At 41.8% G+C, this 17,669-nt stretch overlaps 1 protein-coding gene across 5 annotated transcripts in view; it reads right to left on the bottom strand.

The window, feature by feature from the left end:
- The window catches only part of CIT (citron rho-interacting serine/threonine kinase), a 181,695-nt gene extending 178,048 nt beyond the window's left edge, over positions 1-3,647 (bottom strand). For all 5 annotated transcript variants that reach the window (XM_066260456.1, XM_066260457.1, XM_066260458.1 and 2 more), the window contains exons 1-2: positions 3,598-3,647; positions 2,397-2,507 (exon numbers count right to left, since the gene is read on the bottom strand). In XM_066260456.1, coding sequence (XP_066116553.1) covers positions 2,397-2,492 — 96 coding nt within the window. In that variant the 5' untranslated portion in view covers positions 2,493-2,507; positions 3,598-3,647. The remainder of the gene's footprint in view (positions 1-2,396; positions 2,508-3,597) is intronic.
- Between the last annotated feature and the right edge of the window lie 14,022 nt (positions 3,648-17,669).

The raw sequence follows: 17,669 nt of genomic DNA, 5'->3' as shown, positions 1-17,669 counted from the left end.
TATAGTAATGATTCTTAAAGGTTTTCAAGTCGGCTGTGAAATGAGAAAATAAATGACCACCACATTATAACTCTTTTATAATGCTAAATGTATTCAAATTTTAAAATGGCCTTTTATTCTGAAATGATGTCCTTCTTCCCTTGATGTTTCTTAAAATATCTTTTCTTATAAAATAAACCAGAAAATAATAAGGTGGGGTTTTTTTGTTGTTGTTATCTGTTTTTTTACATACTTTACTTGGCAAAATAAAAAGCTGATAGATCTAGGTAAGCCCAGCAAATCTGTGAATTTTACTGACTCAAAAATCTAAACATCTGCCAACCACTGACCTAGAGTTCAAGTAGAACCTGAGAGCTACTCTGTAAAATATTTACCTGAATGGGGGGAAAAAAATCACTACTCAATTAAAACCTCATTAAAATGGCACTTTATGGGGAAAGAACAGCATCCTCACTTCTCTGCACTAGGCAAATGTGAGGTATACACTACATTTGCACATAATGGCTTTCCTGGGGGTAAGGAGGAACTTATCATTTAAAAAAGATGAATTGGGGCCTGACTTGTGGTGGCGCAGTGGATAAAGCATCGACCTGGAAATGCTGAGGTCACCGGTTCAAAACCCTGGGCTTGCCTGGTCAAGGCACATATGGGAGTTGATGCTTCCAGCTCCTTCCCCCTTCTCTCTCTCTGTCTCTCCTCTCTGTCTCTCCCTCTCCTCTCTAAAATGAATTAAAAAAATAATAAATAAATAAATAAATAAATAAAAAGATGAATTGGGGATTTACCCACAATCCTTGCTGTTACAATGATGTTTAAGTGTAAGATACACTTAATAAACTGACATACACTGACAGTATTGCTCAGCAGTTATATGAGCAGCCTCTGGAGTCAGACAGACCAAAAATGGAAGCTGGTTCTCACATGTACAAGTTGCATGATCCTAGGCAAGTCCTCCTATTTGAAATGGAACTAAGAAGAGTCCCTACTTTTGTTATGGTGCTGAAGAAAGATAATGAGGAAGATGCTGGCTCTGTGCTCAGCACACTGGAAACCATAGTATTATATAATCAGCACATTATAAGCTGTTAATAAACTCTGTAATAAGTTGGGAAAGTTCTGGAGTAAAAAACAATGAAAGGGCTAAAAAGTGGAAGCACACCAGTTAGCTAAGAGATAGACTATTCATTTGTGAAAAATATCTACTGACTTAACTGGAGATGGAGACGGTCCCAAAGAATAACTTAAGCTTTCAATCTATCTCCATTCTGATTTGTTTGACCATTCCCCAACACAAATATTTTCAGGGGGGGGAAAAATCACCGAGAACGTATTAGTATTTATCATCATGCAGGTTCCCTACATAAATATTCTTCTAAATATAATCACTACTAAGTAAACACAAATTTATTACTATTTTGTTTCTACTTTGTAGAAATAGTTATCATTTATAAAGGTCTTACCAAGAGCTGGACAAGGAGCTAAATGTTTTGCATGGATTATCTCACCTAATCCTAACAACTATCCTGTGAATTAGGTGTTACATGTTACAACCTCTATTTTAAAGAGTAGCAAATGGATTCTGAAGAAGCAACTGACTCGCCCAAGGTAGCACAGCTAACAGGTGCTGCAGCTAGAATTCTAATCTAAATCTTCCCCACTCTCTGTTTTCCCCGACTTGTGAATACATAAGTCAAACAAGGATTTCTACATCAATGGTGTTCCATCTCCATCAGAAACAAGAGTTAGAAAACTACTAGGATATTATCTCATGATAGTATGTTTTAATACTTCTGAGATGGCCTGACCTGCGGTGGCACAGTGGTTAAAGCGTCGACCTGGGACGCTGAGGTTGCCGGTTCAAAACCCTGGGCTTCCCTGGTCAAGGCACATATGGGAGTTGATGCTTTCTGATCCTCCCCCCCTTCTCTCTCTCTCTCTCTCCTCTCTCTCTAAATGAATAAAAAATAATAATTTAAAAAAATACTTCTGGGATGATGGAATTGTTCTATACCTCAAGAAGAAAGTGGTTTCACAGGTGTGGTATTTATCAAAACTGTTTGTTTTTTTAATCTAAAATATAAACATCCCTTGAATAAAAAAAAATAGATTTACACCTACAGAAATTTTAGTCAAGCGTGTCTTTGTTCATTTGCTCCTTGGACAAACTTTAGGACAGAAGTGTAAAGTGTGTGAAATGATAAGGAAGGTCTTCCTTCAAGGGCAAGCTCAACTATCCTGTCTGCACAGTGACTCCTTTTCCCAGAACTATCAGCGCAAATAAAACGCCAAATGGGATTTCTCTTAGACTAGCCTCAGTGTCATCATAAAAGCAAAGGTGAGTAACAAGGAGGTTCCAAGAAAACAAACTCAAGTGAGCAGAGTTGGCAGCCTGTTACCTGGAAGAAGAGATTCAGCCTGGAGGCCCGGTTAGCAATGGGCTCAGCAGCACCTGCGTCCAGCAGATTCCGTGCTCCATACTTGAATTTCAACATCCCCCCCCACTGGTGCTGAAGGGAAGTAAGAGAAGGTCAAGTGTGTATGACAATTTGAGAAGGGTTTGAGAGAACCTAATCTTCCTCAAAGTATCAGGGATGGGGGGTGGGATGAAGATCAGCCACCACATGGGTCTTGGGATACTCAGTCTGGTGATGGAGATTAAAAACAAGATTTTTATTCACTGTAACAAGCGCTACACTTATCTAACATACTCACTTACTTACAAATTTGTTTATTATCTGCCCCCCTTTGAATGTAAGCTCCACAAAGGCAGGGATTTTTATCCTTGGGCAGGGTTGATACATACAGCTTGGTACATAGTAGATGCTATTAAATAGTGACTGACTGAATGAATGAAAAAAGAAATTACATAATATGTTGGGCAATGGTTAAGTGCTGTGAGAGTGAAAAAATTTCAGCAAGGTGAGGGCAACTGGGGCATGGGAGTGGGGGTGGGGGTGGGATGGAGGGGGTTTGTGGCAGTCTGTGTGGGTGGGTGTGCCCCGCAATTTTGAACAGTGCAGTCAGAGTAGGCTTTCCTGAAAAGGTAACTCTTGAACCAAGCCTTGAAGGGAGTGGACAGCAAGCCTTGCTAATAACTGGAGAAAGAAAAGTACCCCAGGCAGAGGGAGCCCCCAGAGCTAAGGCTCTGAGGCAGGACCTGGCCTTCTCTAATAATAGCACGAAGATCAGAGCAGCTGGAGCCCAGTGAAAAGAGGTCTGAAGTAGCAAGTAGTGGATCGGTACTGGGAGCACAAAGACACTAAAGTAAATCATTGTTAAAGTCACACAGGCAATAAGTTGCTGCCGGACTCCACTAGACAGAGTAATGCAGATAATGCTGACAGGTGGCAGGGCAGAACATCACAGGACCCCAGGCAGGTTCAGAGAACAATTCCTCCAGCCCCGGATACTCCCTAGCAGACCTTCCGGCTCCCGTGGAAGTGCGCGCGCGCTCCGCCAGCCCGGGAACACCCTCCTGACCCCCGGTAGTCCTGGGGGTGGGAGGCAAAGCAGGATTAGTGTGGGTAGAAGAGGCCCTTCCCCTGGTCTTGCGGTGTGGAGTGGGGGAGAATTAGGCGTAAGGGTGCCCAGACTCACGTTCAGAGGATGCCGCCGATTGGCATTAGACTTCGCTCAGTGCCTCCCGCCGCCGCGTTTGAACGCGGGGAAGGGCGTGGGCGGGCCCAACCGTGCCTGGGCCAATAAGAATGCCCGCACCTATGATAGACATTCGCTTATCAGCCAGGCCCCGCCCAAATCTCTAAAGAAATGGAGTAAGTAAAGGGGAGAGCCAATTAAATTATTCCTTCCTTTGACTCATAACCAATGGGAATCCGAGAAGGCCAAACCCGGCAGGGCAGGTCTTGGAAGTTTGAAATTGGCGGTTAAGCAGGATGCGGTGTTTATTAAGGACGCCTGGGCTTGTGTCTAGGATCGCCAGGAGGTTACCAGGGCAGCGTCCCCTGCTTTCATGGAGAGTTGGAAGGCAGCCAGGCCTCTGCCTGGGCCTGTTTCTCAATCTTGGATAAATTCGAAGTACTTGTTTAACATTGGTAAGTCAGCTGATTCTCTGGCACAGCTGAGATAGCAAATGTTTTGAGTTTGAACTTCCACCTGACTCGGTGACAGCATCTTTGGTCTAATTGTTCTGCAAAGAGTAAGTACAGGTATTGAGACTGTATGAAAGGATATTTTAAAATAAAAGGCAAGAGTCTAAAACTAAGGTGACCAACTTTTTTTTTTTTGTATTTTTCTGAAGTTGGAAACGGGGAGGCAGACAGACTCCCGCATGCGTCCGACTGGGATCCACCGGCATGCCCACCAGGGGGCGATACTGTGCCCATCTGGGGCTTTGCTCTATTGCGACCAGAGTCACTCTAGCGCCTGAGGCAGAGGCCATAGAGCCACCCTCAGCGCCCGGGGCCAACTTTGCTCCAATGGAGCCTTGGCTGCTGGAGGGGAAGAGAGAGACAGAGAGGAAAGAGAAGGGGAGGGGTGGAGAAGCAGATGGGCGCTTCTGTGTGCCCTGGCCGGGAATCGAACCCAGGACTCCTGCATGCCAGGCCAACGCTCTACCACTAAGCCAACCAGCCAGGGCCAGTGACCAGCTTTTTTACAATTTAAAGGAGGACAAAAATAAATTGAAGAAAACAATATTGTAAATAAAAGAAACATTTTATTCACTGTAACAATACACTATAATATGATAAATGCATAATAAAAGCATTTGTAATATTTTATATTGTAATTATGCTTACATGCCTTTTTAAATAATTGTAAGAAGAAAGTACTTATTTTTTTTTTTTTCTAATGCTAATCTGGCCAGTAACTTTTTTTTTTTTTTTTTTTTTATAATTTTATTTTTTTAATGGGGTGACATCAATAAATCAGGATACATATATATTCAAAGATAACAAGTCCAGGTTATCTTGTCGTTCAATTATGTTGCATACCCACCACCCAAAGTCAGATTGTCCTCTGTCACCTTCTATCTTGTTTTCTTTGTGCCCCTCCCCACCCCCTATCCCTCTCCCATTCCCCCCTCCCCCCCGTAACCACCACATTCTTGTCGATGTCTCTTAGTTTCAGTATTATGTCCCACCTACGTATGGAATAATACAGTTCCTGGTTTTTTCTGATTTACTTATTTCGCTTCGTATCATGTTATCAAGATCCCACCATTTTGCTGTAAATGTTCCGATGTCATCATTTCTTATGGCTGAGTAGTATTCCATAGTGTATATGTGCCACATCTTCTTTATCCAGTCATCTATTGATGGGCTTTTTGGTTGTTTCCATGTCCTGTCCACTGTGAACAATGCTGCAATAAACATGGGGCTGCATGTGTATTTACGTATCAATGTTTCTGAGTTTTGGGGATATATACCCAGTAGAGGGATTGCTGGGTCATAAGGTAGTTCTATTTGCAGTTTTTTGAGGAACCACCATACGAAGAAAGTACTTATTTTGATAATATTATCTAATGAGTACTTTTCCATTGAATGAATATTTTTTTTGTCAATGTATCATCTTGTAATAATATATTGGAAATATCTGAACAAGAAATATCCTTCATATTGAATTTTATGTGAATTGTGCTTACCTGTCTGATTGAATATTCACTGAGAAGAAAATAATCTTGGGTCTACAATGTTGTATGTGCCATGTCATGTTTCAGTAAGAAGTATACAAAACCATTTGCACGCTCAGTATATTGCAGACTCTCAAGGGCTCCTGTGAGGAGCGCGTGCATCATAATCGTATCTCGCCGCACTGTACTGATCCTTGACGAATCCTCATGTCAAATACAAATACATCACATCACATGCAATGGGTTGACTTCGCATCAATCGAATACAGACATTTACAGATTAGTCTTACAATATCAAAAAGGAGGACATGTAGGAGGACACTTTTTGAGGGAGAATGGAACTTACAAAAGAAGGACTGTCTTCCCTAAAGGAGGACGATTGGTCACCTTACAAAAAGGCACTTTACTAAGGAAGAAATCCAAATGGCCAATGAATGTATAAAAAGGTGCTCAACCTCATTCATAATCACAAAATAAGGAAAATAAAGCCACAGTGAGATACAATAACATGCATGCAGATGGGGGTGGGATCTAACTGGTTCACAGAAGAGGATCCACACATATTCATACGCAGCTGAGGGGACTCTAAATTACTACAGTCTTGGCACTGTTTGCTAACATGGAAGATATGCACATTCTATTACTCACTCCTGGGCATATATCTTAGAGAAGCTACTAATTATGTACACCAGGATACTTGTACAAATAGTACTGACTGGTATAACAGCAAAAAGAAAAAAAAATGGAAGCTACCCAAATGTTGACCAACAATAGAAAGGATAATTTCTTATTTGCACTGTTTTCAAACAGCAACGAAAAGGAATAATCTACAGCTAAACACAATGACATAATATGTCTCAACACAATGCTGAAGGAAGTGAGACAATAAAGTGTGATTTATTAATGTAAATTTCAAAAGCTGACAAAACAAAACAATGTTGTTTAGGGAGGGATGTACATATATTGTACATACAGGTGGTAAACCAGTAAGAAAGCAAAGGTCCAGTGAGTGGTTTCCCGGAGGTGGGATGGAGGCCTTTCAGGGTATCGGGGTGCTGCTATGATCTATTTCTTAACATGGGTGGTAATAATATGGAGGTTTTATAATCATTAAATTGTTTTCATTTTATTACATTATAGTAAAGTAAAATATGTAATTAGTATAATTTATATTATATATAAGTTATAATAATTAAAATATGTTATATTTTTTGTGACAGAGACAGAGAGAGACAGTGAGAGGGACAGATAGGGACAGACAGACAGGAAGGGGGAGAGATGAGAAACATCAGTTCTTTGTTGCAGCTTCTTAGTTGTTCATTGATTGTTTTCTCATATGTGCCTCAATCGAAGGCGCTACAGCAGACCGAGTGACCCCTTGCTCAAGCCAGCGACCTTGGGTCCAAGCTGGTGAACCTTGCTCAAACCAGATGAGCCTGCACTCAAGCTGGCGACCTTGGGGTTTCAAACCTGGGTCCTCTGCATCCCAGTCGGACAGTCCATCCACTGCGCCACCGCCTGGTCAGGCAAAAATATGTTCTATTTATGTTCATGAAAAAATGTAAGGTCCTTCTGTGCTCTTCTAATCTCTACACTAGATAGAACTAGAAATGTGTTATTACACTCACACATGCATACACATGTGCATGCATTATTACAGAACCAAAGCTACAGGCTTGCTTAATACACTCCCCGCCCAAAACATAACTCGCTCTTCATTCCTGGGACGATAATGATAGCTATTATTTATCAAGCCCACTCCTCCTTTGCCAAGCACTTTATCTCATTGACTCCTTAATACAACCCTGAGAAGGAGGAACTATAGCCCACATTTCACACACGGAAGTGGAGAGAGGTTGCATGACTAATCTCAAATCCTTCAGCATTAGGTGCTGGAGCTGGGTTTGGAACTCTGAGACTATCTGACTTCAAATCCTTTCCACTACACAAAACCTGCTTTGCAGAAGATGTTAGAAATTCCCCAGCCTCTGCTTTTGTCATGTTGCAAGGGCTGGCCCAGTCCAGAAAAATGTAGAAAAATAAGAGATGCTTCTAATGACATGAAAAGGTTAACCTAGGTTTGGGGATAGCAAGGTGCGGGGAGACACAGAAAGGGTTGTCCTGATATAAAGAATCTCTGAGGCCCTGGCCGGTTGGCTCAGCGGTGGAGCGTCGGCCTGTCGTGCGGGGGACCCGGGCTCGATTCCTGGCCAGGGCACATAGGAGAAGCGCCCATTTGCTTCTCCACTCCCCCCCTCTTCCTCTCTGTCTCTCTCTTCCCCTCCTGCAGCCGAGGCTCCATTGGAGCAAAGATGGCCCGGGCGCTGGGGATGGCTCCTTGGCCTCTGCCCTAGGCACTAGAGTGGCTCTGGTCTCGGCAGAGCGACGCCCAGGAGGGGCAGAGCATCGCCCCCTGGTGGGCAGAGCATTGCCCCTGGTGGGCGTGCCGGATGGATCCCGGTCGGGCACATGCGGGAGTCTATCTGACTGTCTCTCCCCGTTTCCAGCTTCAGAAAAAAAAAAAAAAAGAATCTCTGAAGCCTGACCAGGTGGTGGCACAGTGGATAGAGCATCGGACTGGGACACAGAGGACCCAAATTTGAAACTCCAAGGTTGCCAGTTTGAGTGCAGGGTCACCGGCTTGAGTGTGGGAGCATATACATGATCCCATGGTTGCTAGCTTGAGCCCAAAGGTCGCTGACTTGAGCAAGGGGTCATTCACTCTGCTGGAGCTCACTGGTTAAGGCACATATGAAAAAGCAATCAATGAACAACTAAGGTGCCACAATGAAGAACTAATGCTTCTCATCTCTCTCCCTTCCTGTTTGTCTGTCCCTCTCTCTGTCTCTATCAGTCTCTGTCAAAAAAAAAAAAAAAAAAGAATCTCTGAAAAGTTATGAATGTGGAGCTTGTCAGTGCTTCTGCTGATGTTTCTAGTCCAGCAAAATGTTAGTTTCCAGGTATCACAAGTAGAAGCCTCTACCAGAATCTCAAGATTTATCCTAAATTAGAATGCAATGTTAACATCATTCGGCACTGCCCAGAATCAGAATCCTGCCTCGATACCCTACTGATGTCCCAGTAGAGCAATTACTGGCCTCTTCAAATCCTTTGTGAAACAAGACAGGGAAAAAACAGATAAAGACAGAAATATAAAGCAAAAAGCACATTAACTCTACCATTTTTCTGTCCGGGGTGGTGCACAGAAAGTATAGTAGGAAAGCAAGCAAAAAGGGACACCAGTGGCTGTGCCAATACCAGAGGATGAGCACTGCCAAACAGAATGAGCTGTCATTAGAACCAGACTGTTAGGAAACCATATGTTTGTTCTCATACAAAGCGAAACAATGGCCAGTTCTATGCTGAACATGAATCCATGATGATGGCTGTGATGAGGATTCTGGAAGAAGATCATCAGAACTGAGTCATAATAAAGGACATTATGATGTTGTTGCATTTAATCATTCATTTATTCAAAATAATATTTAGTGTGCCAAGCACTGAGGGTTCCCAAATGAAAAGGACACCCACCTTGCCTGTTTTTGAGCCGCCGAGAATGGTGGGGATGTGGGGAGATGGGGCTGTAAGCTAACAATTATGGAATACAGTGGTAAGTTTCTGTGGCTGTGGAGACTACAGAGGGCTCTGGCAACCAAGGGAAGAGAAGGGCAGGTGATTTGTGAGAGAAAATACCCAAAATCTGAAAATTAAAGAAATGTGATTGCCCTTGGAGCAACTAGATAACACAAGCAGAGGCAAGTCAGTGCACCTTAAACTGATGGGAGGAATGACTGCAAAACTCAAACTAGACTTAGTGGAACATTTAGAATTGTACATACCATCCTCTCAGAGGGCAGGAAAAAAATCTGGGAAGCTAACCCCATCCTAAACATAAAGAGGCAAAGCTATTCTGATCCCTTTGGCAAGAAAGAGTTCCTCAAGCTATTTTAGCTGCAGGTAACTTCTAAATAATAAAAATAACTACCACTAGCTGAGTGCTCTCTAAGAGTAAGCCATATCCTAGGTATTACCTGTTCCCAAAAGTGTGTTTCTACCACTGGTATAAAAGACACTTCCAGGTCACATACAAATGACATTTTTAAAATTTTACCCTGTGCTAGGGAAAACCACAACTAGTCCATCAAACCAGATATTTCATACTTTATATCACTTGGAGTAAGACTAAAGGGCGTACATAAGAAGAAAATAATGAGTGGATAAGGAAAATGTTAAGTAAACAGTAATATAAGTGGCACAGGAATATAGCTTTTAACAAATCTAGGAATTTGGAAAACACATATCATTAACCTCTTTGAGCCTAAATTTATTCCCTACTTATTGTGACATTAAGAGCTAAAAGATGTGAAAATGCTTTTAAAATCTAAAGCCAGCAACCCATGAACCAGGAGAAAATACTGGTAAATCATTATCTGATAAGGGTCTAGGATTCAGAATGTATCAAGAATTTTTACTCAACAATAAAAAGACAAATAAACCAACTTTAAAATATGCAAAAGGTTTGAATAGACATTTCTCCAAAGAAGATATGCAAATGACCAATAAGCACATGAAAAGATGCTCAACACCTTGAGTCATTAGGAAAATGTAAATCAAAACCACAAGGAGATACCACTCCTTACCCACTAGAATGGCTATTATCAAAAAGACAGACAATGCCAAGTGTGGAAAAAATTGAACCCTCCTACATTGCTGGTGAGAATGTGAAATTCCAGAGTCACTTGGGATAACAGTTTGGCAGGTCCTCAAAAAGTTAAGCATAGAATCTATGACCCAACAATTTCACCTCTAGGTATATACCCAAGAGAAAATGAAACATATATCCACACATAAACCTCTACACAAATGTTCCTGAAAGTACTTGGCATTCATAATATTCCAAAAATACAGTGTGTCCGTAAAGTCATGGTGCACTTTTGACCAGTCACAGGAAAGCAACAAAAGATGATAGAAATGTGATATCTGCACCAAATAAAAGGAAAACCCTCTCAGTTTCTGTAGGATGATGTGGCAGCATGTGTGCATGCGCAGATGATGATGTAATACTGTGTATACAGCGGAGCAGCCCACGGCCATGCCAGTCGAGATGTGGATGGTACAGAGGAAAGTTCAGTGTGTTCTGTGGTTTGCTAAATTTTAATCCGTGACCAAAGTGCAACATGAATATCAGCGTGTTTATAACGAAGCGCCACCACATAGGAATAACATTACTCAGTGGGATAAGCAGTTGAAGGAAACCGGCAGTTTGGTGGAGAAACCCTGTTCTGATAGGCCATCGGTCAGTGACGAGTCTGTAGAGGCTATCCGGGATAGCTACCTAAGGGCCCCTAAAAAATCTGTATGTGAGCCCACATTGAACTGCACTGAATAGGTATGAAACTGGGAGAGTTTTCCTTTTATTTGGTGCAGATTTCACATTTCTATCGTCTTTTGTTGCTTTCCTATGATGGATCAAAAGTGCACCATGACTTTACAGACACACTGTAGAAATGAACTGAATGTCCACCAACAAATAAATGGGTAAACAAAGGCAGTCTATCCAAATAGTGGAATTTATTCCACCATAAATAAGAATGAACCACTGACACAGGCTACAACATAGATGAATCTCAAAAATGTTATGTTCAGTGAAAGACTCCAGATGCAAAAGGCCACATATTACATGATTCCATTTACATGAAATGTCTAAAATACGTAAATCCATAGAGACAGATTAATAATTGGCAGGGACCGGAAAGAAGGAGGAATAAGAAGTGACTACTAATAAGTACGGAGATTCTTTTGGAGGAGTGATGAAAATGTTCTAGAATTAGGTAGCAATGCTGATGGTTCACAACTTTGTGAATATGCTAAAAACCACTGAATTTTACAATTAATTTGTGAATTTTGTGGTATGTGAATTTTGTGGTATGTGGTATGTGGTATCTCAATTTTTTAAATATTAAAAAAAAACATGTTAAATTAGTATGTAAATGTGAAACATCATTATAACTCAGGATTTCTCATCCTGGCCACTGTTAACATTTTGGTCCAGATAATTCCTTGTAGAGGGGGCTGTTCTGCTCATTGTAGGGTATTTATCAGTATCCCTGGCCTCCACCCACTAGCACATACCCCTAGTCATGATATCAAAATCAGTATCCCTGGCCTCCACCCACTAGCACATACCCCTAGTCATGATATCAAAAAATGTCTCATCGCATTGTCAAATGTTCCCCAGAGAGGGGAGAAAGGAATCTCCTTTGATCAAAAACTGTTGTAACTGTATGACATGAAAATTCCCAACAAATGCATTAAATATACTTAATTTAAACCAACAGAGCTCACAAATAAATAAAAAATACATTTTCCAGCTTTAAAGATCATGAAAATCTTAACTGAGTGCTACAACCTTCATTCTGACACTTAATGTTTCAATGTTTTGTCCGAGTTTAAACGAATCATTTCCTAGCTATGTTTTTTTTCTTTGACCCTAGACAAATCTTCTAACAAGGAAAGATAAATTTTCAAAACTCAATTCAATGGCAATTAGCCTTCCTGCCATTTGACTCTATGCTGCTCGGGCATGTCAGTTAATCATGTTTCTTCAGAAATGTTATAAGTTTGAAAATATACCTCGAAACCTTCCACCCACTCATTTCAGGAGTGTTTTATAATCTCCAGTCCACTTAAAATTCAAGCACCTGACTCACGTCAAATGTTCTCTAAGGACAGTTAGGAGAAAAAAATGTTATCAAATCCCTACAGTGTTTAAGAAAATGAAAATACGGCCCTGGCTGGTTTGCTCAGTGGTAGAGCGTCGGCCTGGTGTGCAGGAGTCCCAGGTTCAATTCCTGGCCAGGGCACACAGGAGAAGCGCCCATCTGCTTCTCCACCCACCCCCCTCTCCTTTCTCTCTGTCTCTCTCTTCCCCTCCCGCAGCCAAGGCTTCACTGGAGCAAAGATGGCCCGGGCGCTGAAGATGGCTCCATGGCCTCTGCCTCAGGCACTAGAATGGCTCTGGTTGCAACAGAGCAACGCCCCAGATAGGCAGAGCATCACCCCCTGGTGGGCATTCCAGGTGGATCCCGGTCAGGCACATGCGGGAGTCTGTCTGACTGCCTCCCCGTTTCCAACTTCAGAAAAAAAAAAAAGAAAGAAAGAAAATGAAAATACAAGCCACAGACTGGGGAAAAATAGTTGTAAGCAATACATCTGATAAAGGGCTGTTACCCAAAACAATACAAAGAACTCTTTAAAAGTCAATAGTAAGAAAACAACCCAATTTAAAAGTGGGCCAAAGACCTTAACAGATACCCCACCTAAGAAGATAGATAGATGGCAAGTAAGTGTATGAAAAGATGCTCCACATACTATGTCATCAGGGAAATGCAAATCAGAACAACGAGATACCACTACACACCTATTATACAACAACCCAAACCAGGAACACTGACAACACCAAATGCTGGTGAGGAGGTGAAGCAACAGGAACTCTTGTTCATTGCTGGTGGGAATGCAAGACCACACAGCCACTTTGAAAGACAGTTTGGCAGTTTCTTACAAAATTAAATGTACACTTATCATACAGTCCAGCAATCACACTCCTTGGTAGTATTTAAAGAAAACTTATATCCACACAAAAACTTGCCTATGCCCACCCATACTTTAGCTGCATGAGGGCAAGGATTGTGCCCATCTTGCTCCTAGCAACAATTTTCAGTGTCTGGCACAGTGTCTGGACCTTGGTAGGACCTCAATAAATTGATATTCTCTAAATTAACATGTGAATAAATGAACAGATGTACCCATGCGTTCAGTAAAGTGCTAGATCTAAAGTTCAAGTGAAAAGGCGCTCTACTTTAAGTTTCACTTTTAAATATGTTGTCCATTTTGCCATATAAGGTCACATAGTACCAGGTTCAGAGGATTAGGACATGAATATCTTTGGTAGGCCACTTCTGGGCTGCCCACATCAGCAAGATTGAAGAAGGAGTGCAGGCAAGAATAGTAGGCGGAAAAGAAAAGAAAAGAAAAGAATAGTAGGCAAGCCTGACTAGGAGGTGGATAGAGCGTCAGACTGGGACATGGAGGACCCAGGTTTGGAACTCCAAGGTCACCGGCTTGAGCACAGGGTAGCTGACTTGAGCGTGGGTTCATCAGGCCTGAGCATGGGCTCACTGGCCTGAGCACAGGGTTGCTGGCTTGAGCGTGGGATTATAGACATGACCCCATGGTCTCTGGCTTGAGCCCGAAGGTCACTGGCTTAAAGCCCAAAGTTGAGGGTTTGAGCAAGGGGTCACTCTCTCTGCTGTAGCCCCCTGGCCAAGGCACAGATGAAAAAGCAATCAATGAACAACTAAGGAGCCACAACGAAGAATTGATGTTTCTCATCTCCCTTCCTGTCTATCTGTTCCCTCATGTCTCTGTCACACACACACACACACACACACACACACACGTAAGTAGGTGATAAGGTAAAAGATACTTTTTTTAATCACTAAAAACTTATTCATTAAAGAAAAAAGAATTACCTTTGCAATTACTTTCATTAAAACTAACTGGGTTGGCATTTCCCGCAAGAAATAATATAGGGTTGCACTTTCCTACCCTCTCTGCTGTCAGACAGCCTTTGTAATGTTCTCTTTATTTCTCACCTTTTAATAAAGTTAAAACACTGGGTGAGACTACAAGATAAATTATTTCAGCTTTCCATATGTGGGTGTTGAGAGAAGCTGTCCAAACTCAAAAAGCAAACCTAGCTGGCAGGACTTTGAGAAGAAGAGAAACATGGAGACAGTATAAAAAGATGTATTCTGTTCTTCATTAGCATCACTTTGCAGAAAAGTCCAAGATCTATATCTATATTTGGGGGGGGTAGTTGTAAACATTGGGAAAGACACTGTTCAGCCTGGCATAGCTTTTTTTATTTGTTTTTAAATTGTGGTAAAAATATACCTAACTTAAGACTTACCATATTAACCATTTCTAACTAAGTTCAGGGCACTAAGTATATTCATATTCTTGTACAGTTATCCCCCCCATCCATCTTCAGAGCTCTCTGCATCTTGCAAAACTGAAACTCTGCACACATTACATAATAACTTCCCATTCCCTATTCATCCAGGCCCCTGGTAAACCTCGATTCTTTCTGCCTCTATGAATTTACCTATTCTAGGTACCTCATGGAAGTGGAATCACATAATATTTATCTTTTTGTGTCTGGTTTATTTCACTTAGAATAATGTTTTCAAGATTCGTCCACATTGTTGCATGTATCAAGACTTCACTCCTTTTCATGACGGCGTAATAGTACATTGTACAGGTAGACCACATTTTGTTTATCTGTTCAGCAGTTGATGGGCCCTTGGGTCGTTTCCACCTTTTGGCAATTATGAATAATGCTGCTGTAAACATTGGCATACAAGGCTCTGTTTGAGTCCCTGCTTTCAATTCTTTTGTGTGCACACCTTGAAGTGGAATTGCTGGATGACATAATGCTACACCGAGCTTTTTGAAGAACAGCCAAACCGTTTTTCACAGCAGCTACACCATTTACATTCCACCAGCAATACATCAGGGCTCCAATTTCTCCACATCTTCACCAACATTTGTTATTCTCTGTGCTTTCTTTTATTATTATTATAGCCATCCTAATGGGTATGAAACGGTAGCTCATTGTGCCTACTTATTCTTACTTTCCTTGTTTAGCAGTAGAAATTTTTCATATGAAATGCAGGCACTTCTCCATTCCACAGTCTAATTGACAATGTATTTCACTTCCAATAGCCTTTAGGCTCCCGCCTTCAAAATTACTTCCACTAGGGCCATCTTTATACTTAAAGCTCTGAAAGCACCAATACATGCTCTGCATTTTGCCTCACCGAAGCAGAAGCGCTATCTAGTGGCTTAATAGGATAACTGCAGGTGCAGCCCCCAACTCGTGTCCGTCCTAACACAATCCTTAATTCTAGTTCATTTACCTGGTGATGTTCATCTGGTAGTGCCAAGAAAGACAAAGTCCAAGTTCAATTCATAAAGGTGTGCTAAAAATAAACAATTTTATTGTCTTCCACTCTCTTTCTTCAACCACTGTCTATGGTTTCCCCCTTTATCACCCAGTAAGGACATTCCTAGCAAAGCCCATAGCTTTCAGGTTTCTTTAAGTTTCCACAAAGCCCTTTGCTGTGCCTTCTGACTCTTCCTCTCTTCCTAGCCGAGCCTGGGCCAGGCTCTGGAGTGGGGATGGGGTGTGTTGGGGGGTGACCTGCTCATTCATGCTGTGCCCTCTTCCCCTTCTTCCTTTGAAACTCCTCTGATGTTGTTTGGGGCAGAAACTAGAAATTAGGGGGAAGGGCCCCACCTTCCACAATTTTTATTATTATTATTATTATTATTAAGTGAGAGGCAGAGAGGCAGAGACAGACTCCCACATATGCCCCAACCGGGATCTACCCAGAAAGCCCACTAAGGGGCAATGCTCTGCCCATCAGGGGCCACTGCTCCATTCCTCCAAAGGGAGCTATCAGCTATTATCAGCGCCTGAGGCAGAGGTTACGGAGCCATCCTCAGCACCAGGGGCCAAATTGTTCAAACCATTTGAGCCACAGTTGCAGGAGGAAAAGAGAGAGAGAGAGAAAGGGGAAGGATGGAGAAGCAGATGGGCACTTCTCCTGTGTGCCCTGTCAAGGAATTGAACCCAGGACTTTCACATGCTGGGCCAACACTCTACTGCTGAGCCAGCTAGCCAGGGGCACAATTTTCTGACATAAGAAATACACTCCTACTTGGAGTTTTCCAACTACCCTCTGGCAACTCACACCCCTAACTCAAGTCCAGGGTGTCCACTGACTTCACTTGCGCCCCAACCGACAAGGAGAGGTCAAGCTTCTTCAATGACCCCCCAGGCCTCTCTGCCTGTGCACCCCAGCTATCTCCCTCCCATTTTTCTTCCTTTCCTCAGAGATCAGAAGAGTAAAAAAAGGAGTAAGTATCATTCTTTTTAAATTTATTCATTTTAGAGAGGCAGGGGGAGGAGCAAGAAGCATCAACTCCAATATTCAAAGCCAGGGGTTTGGAACGGGCGGCCTCAGTGTTCCAGATCTATGCTTTATCCACTGCGCCACCAAAGGTCAGGCCAGGAGTAAGTATCATCTTAGAAAAGGACATAATGTTACCATGAGGTAGGACTGTGAACCTAAAAAATTCAAGAGATTCAACTAAGAAATTATTGGAACCAAGAAGCATTCCGAAAGATAGCCCCGTCTAAGATCAAAGTACAGAAAAACAAACCATTCAGCTCATGTTAAGCAGAAAAGATTCTATTCCAGTAACAACAAAATATCAAGTTCCTAGAAACAAGCGCAATGGGAAAAGAGCAAAGGCCACCTAAAGAAAACCATAACGCTAGACTACAGACATGAAAACAAAACTTGGGGAGCATGAGAAGCGTCAACATTGTAAGAATTCCCTTTCTTCCCAAATTAACTTAAAAATCCAAAGCAAGCTAAGCAAACTGTGGCACATCCATACAATGGAGGTCTGCTCTGCAAGAGGGAATGAATTATTGATATATGCCACAACACAGAGAAATTTCAATACCATTATGCTGCATGCAAGAAGCCAGACGCAAGAGTATATACCATACAATTGCATTTATTTTTTTATTTGTTAAAGTTATAATTTAAGTGTTTATAAAAATTACCATTATGTCTAATGAATATGTAGCAAAAACAACCTATCAATTGAAATCTTCTAGAATTACTTGTTTTACATTATGTCTGAATATACCAGGAAACTCTATATGCCTATGGCTGGACTGGCACCTGCTCTTCCATCTTGACCAGAAGTCTATGGTGGCAGAAAGGGGGAAAAGTCAAAGCAGCTGGAGTTGAGGGTGGAGAGGAAGATTAATTGCAAAAGGACATGAAGGACCTTTTGGAGGTTGACGAGAATGGCATATATGTATCTTGACTGTACTTGTGATTACATGGTGTGCACATTTGTCAAAACACATCTAAACGTATCTCTCAAATGGTGCACTTATTGTATGTAAATTATATCCCAATAAAGTTGAAAAAAA

This window comes from Saccopteryx bilineata, chromosome 2 (genome assembly GCF_036850765.1).
Source record: "Saccopteryx bilineata isolate mSacBil1 chromosome 2, mSacBil1_pri_phased_curated, whole genome shotgun sequence".
In the NCBI taxonomy this organism is placed as follows: domain Eukaryota; kingdom Metazoa; phylum Chordata; class Mammalia; order Chiroptera; family Emballonuridae; genus Saccopteryx; species Saccopteryx bilineata.
The sequence above is the reverse complement of the archived record's forward strand: the minus strand, read 5'-3'. Positions and strand labels throughout refer to the sequence as shown.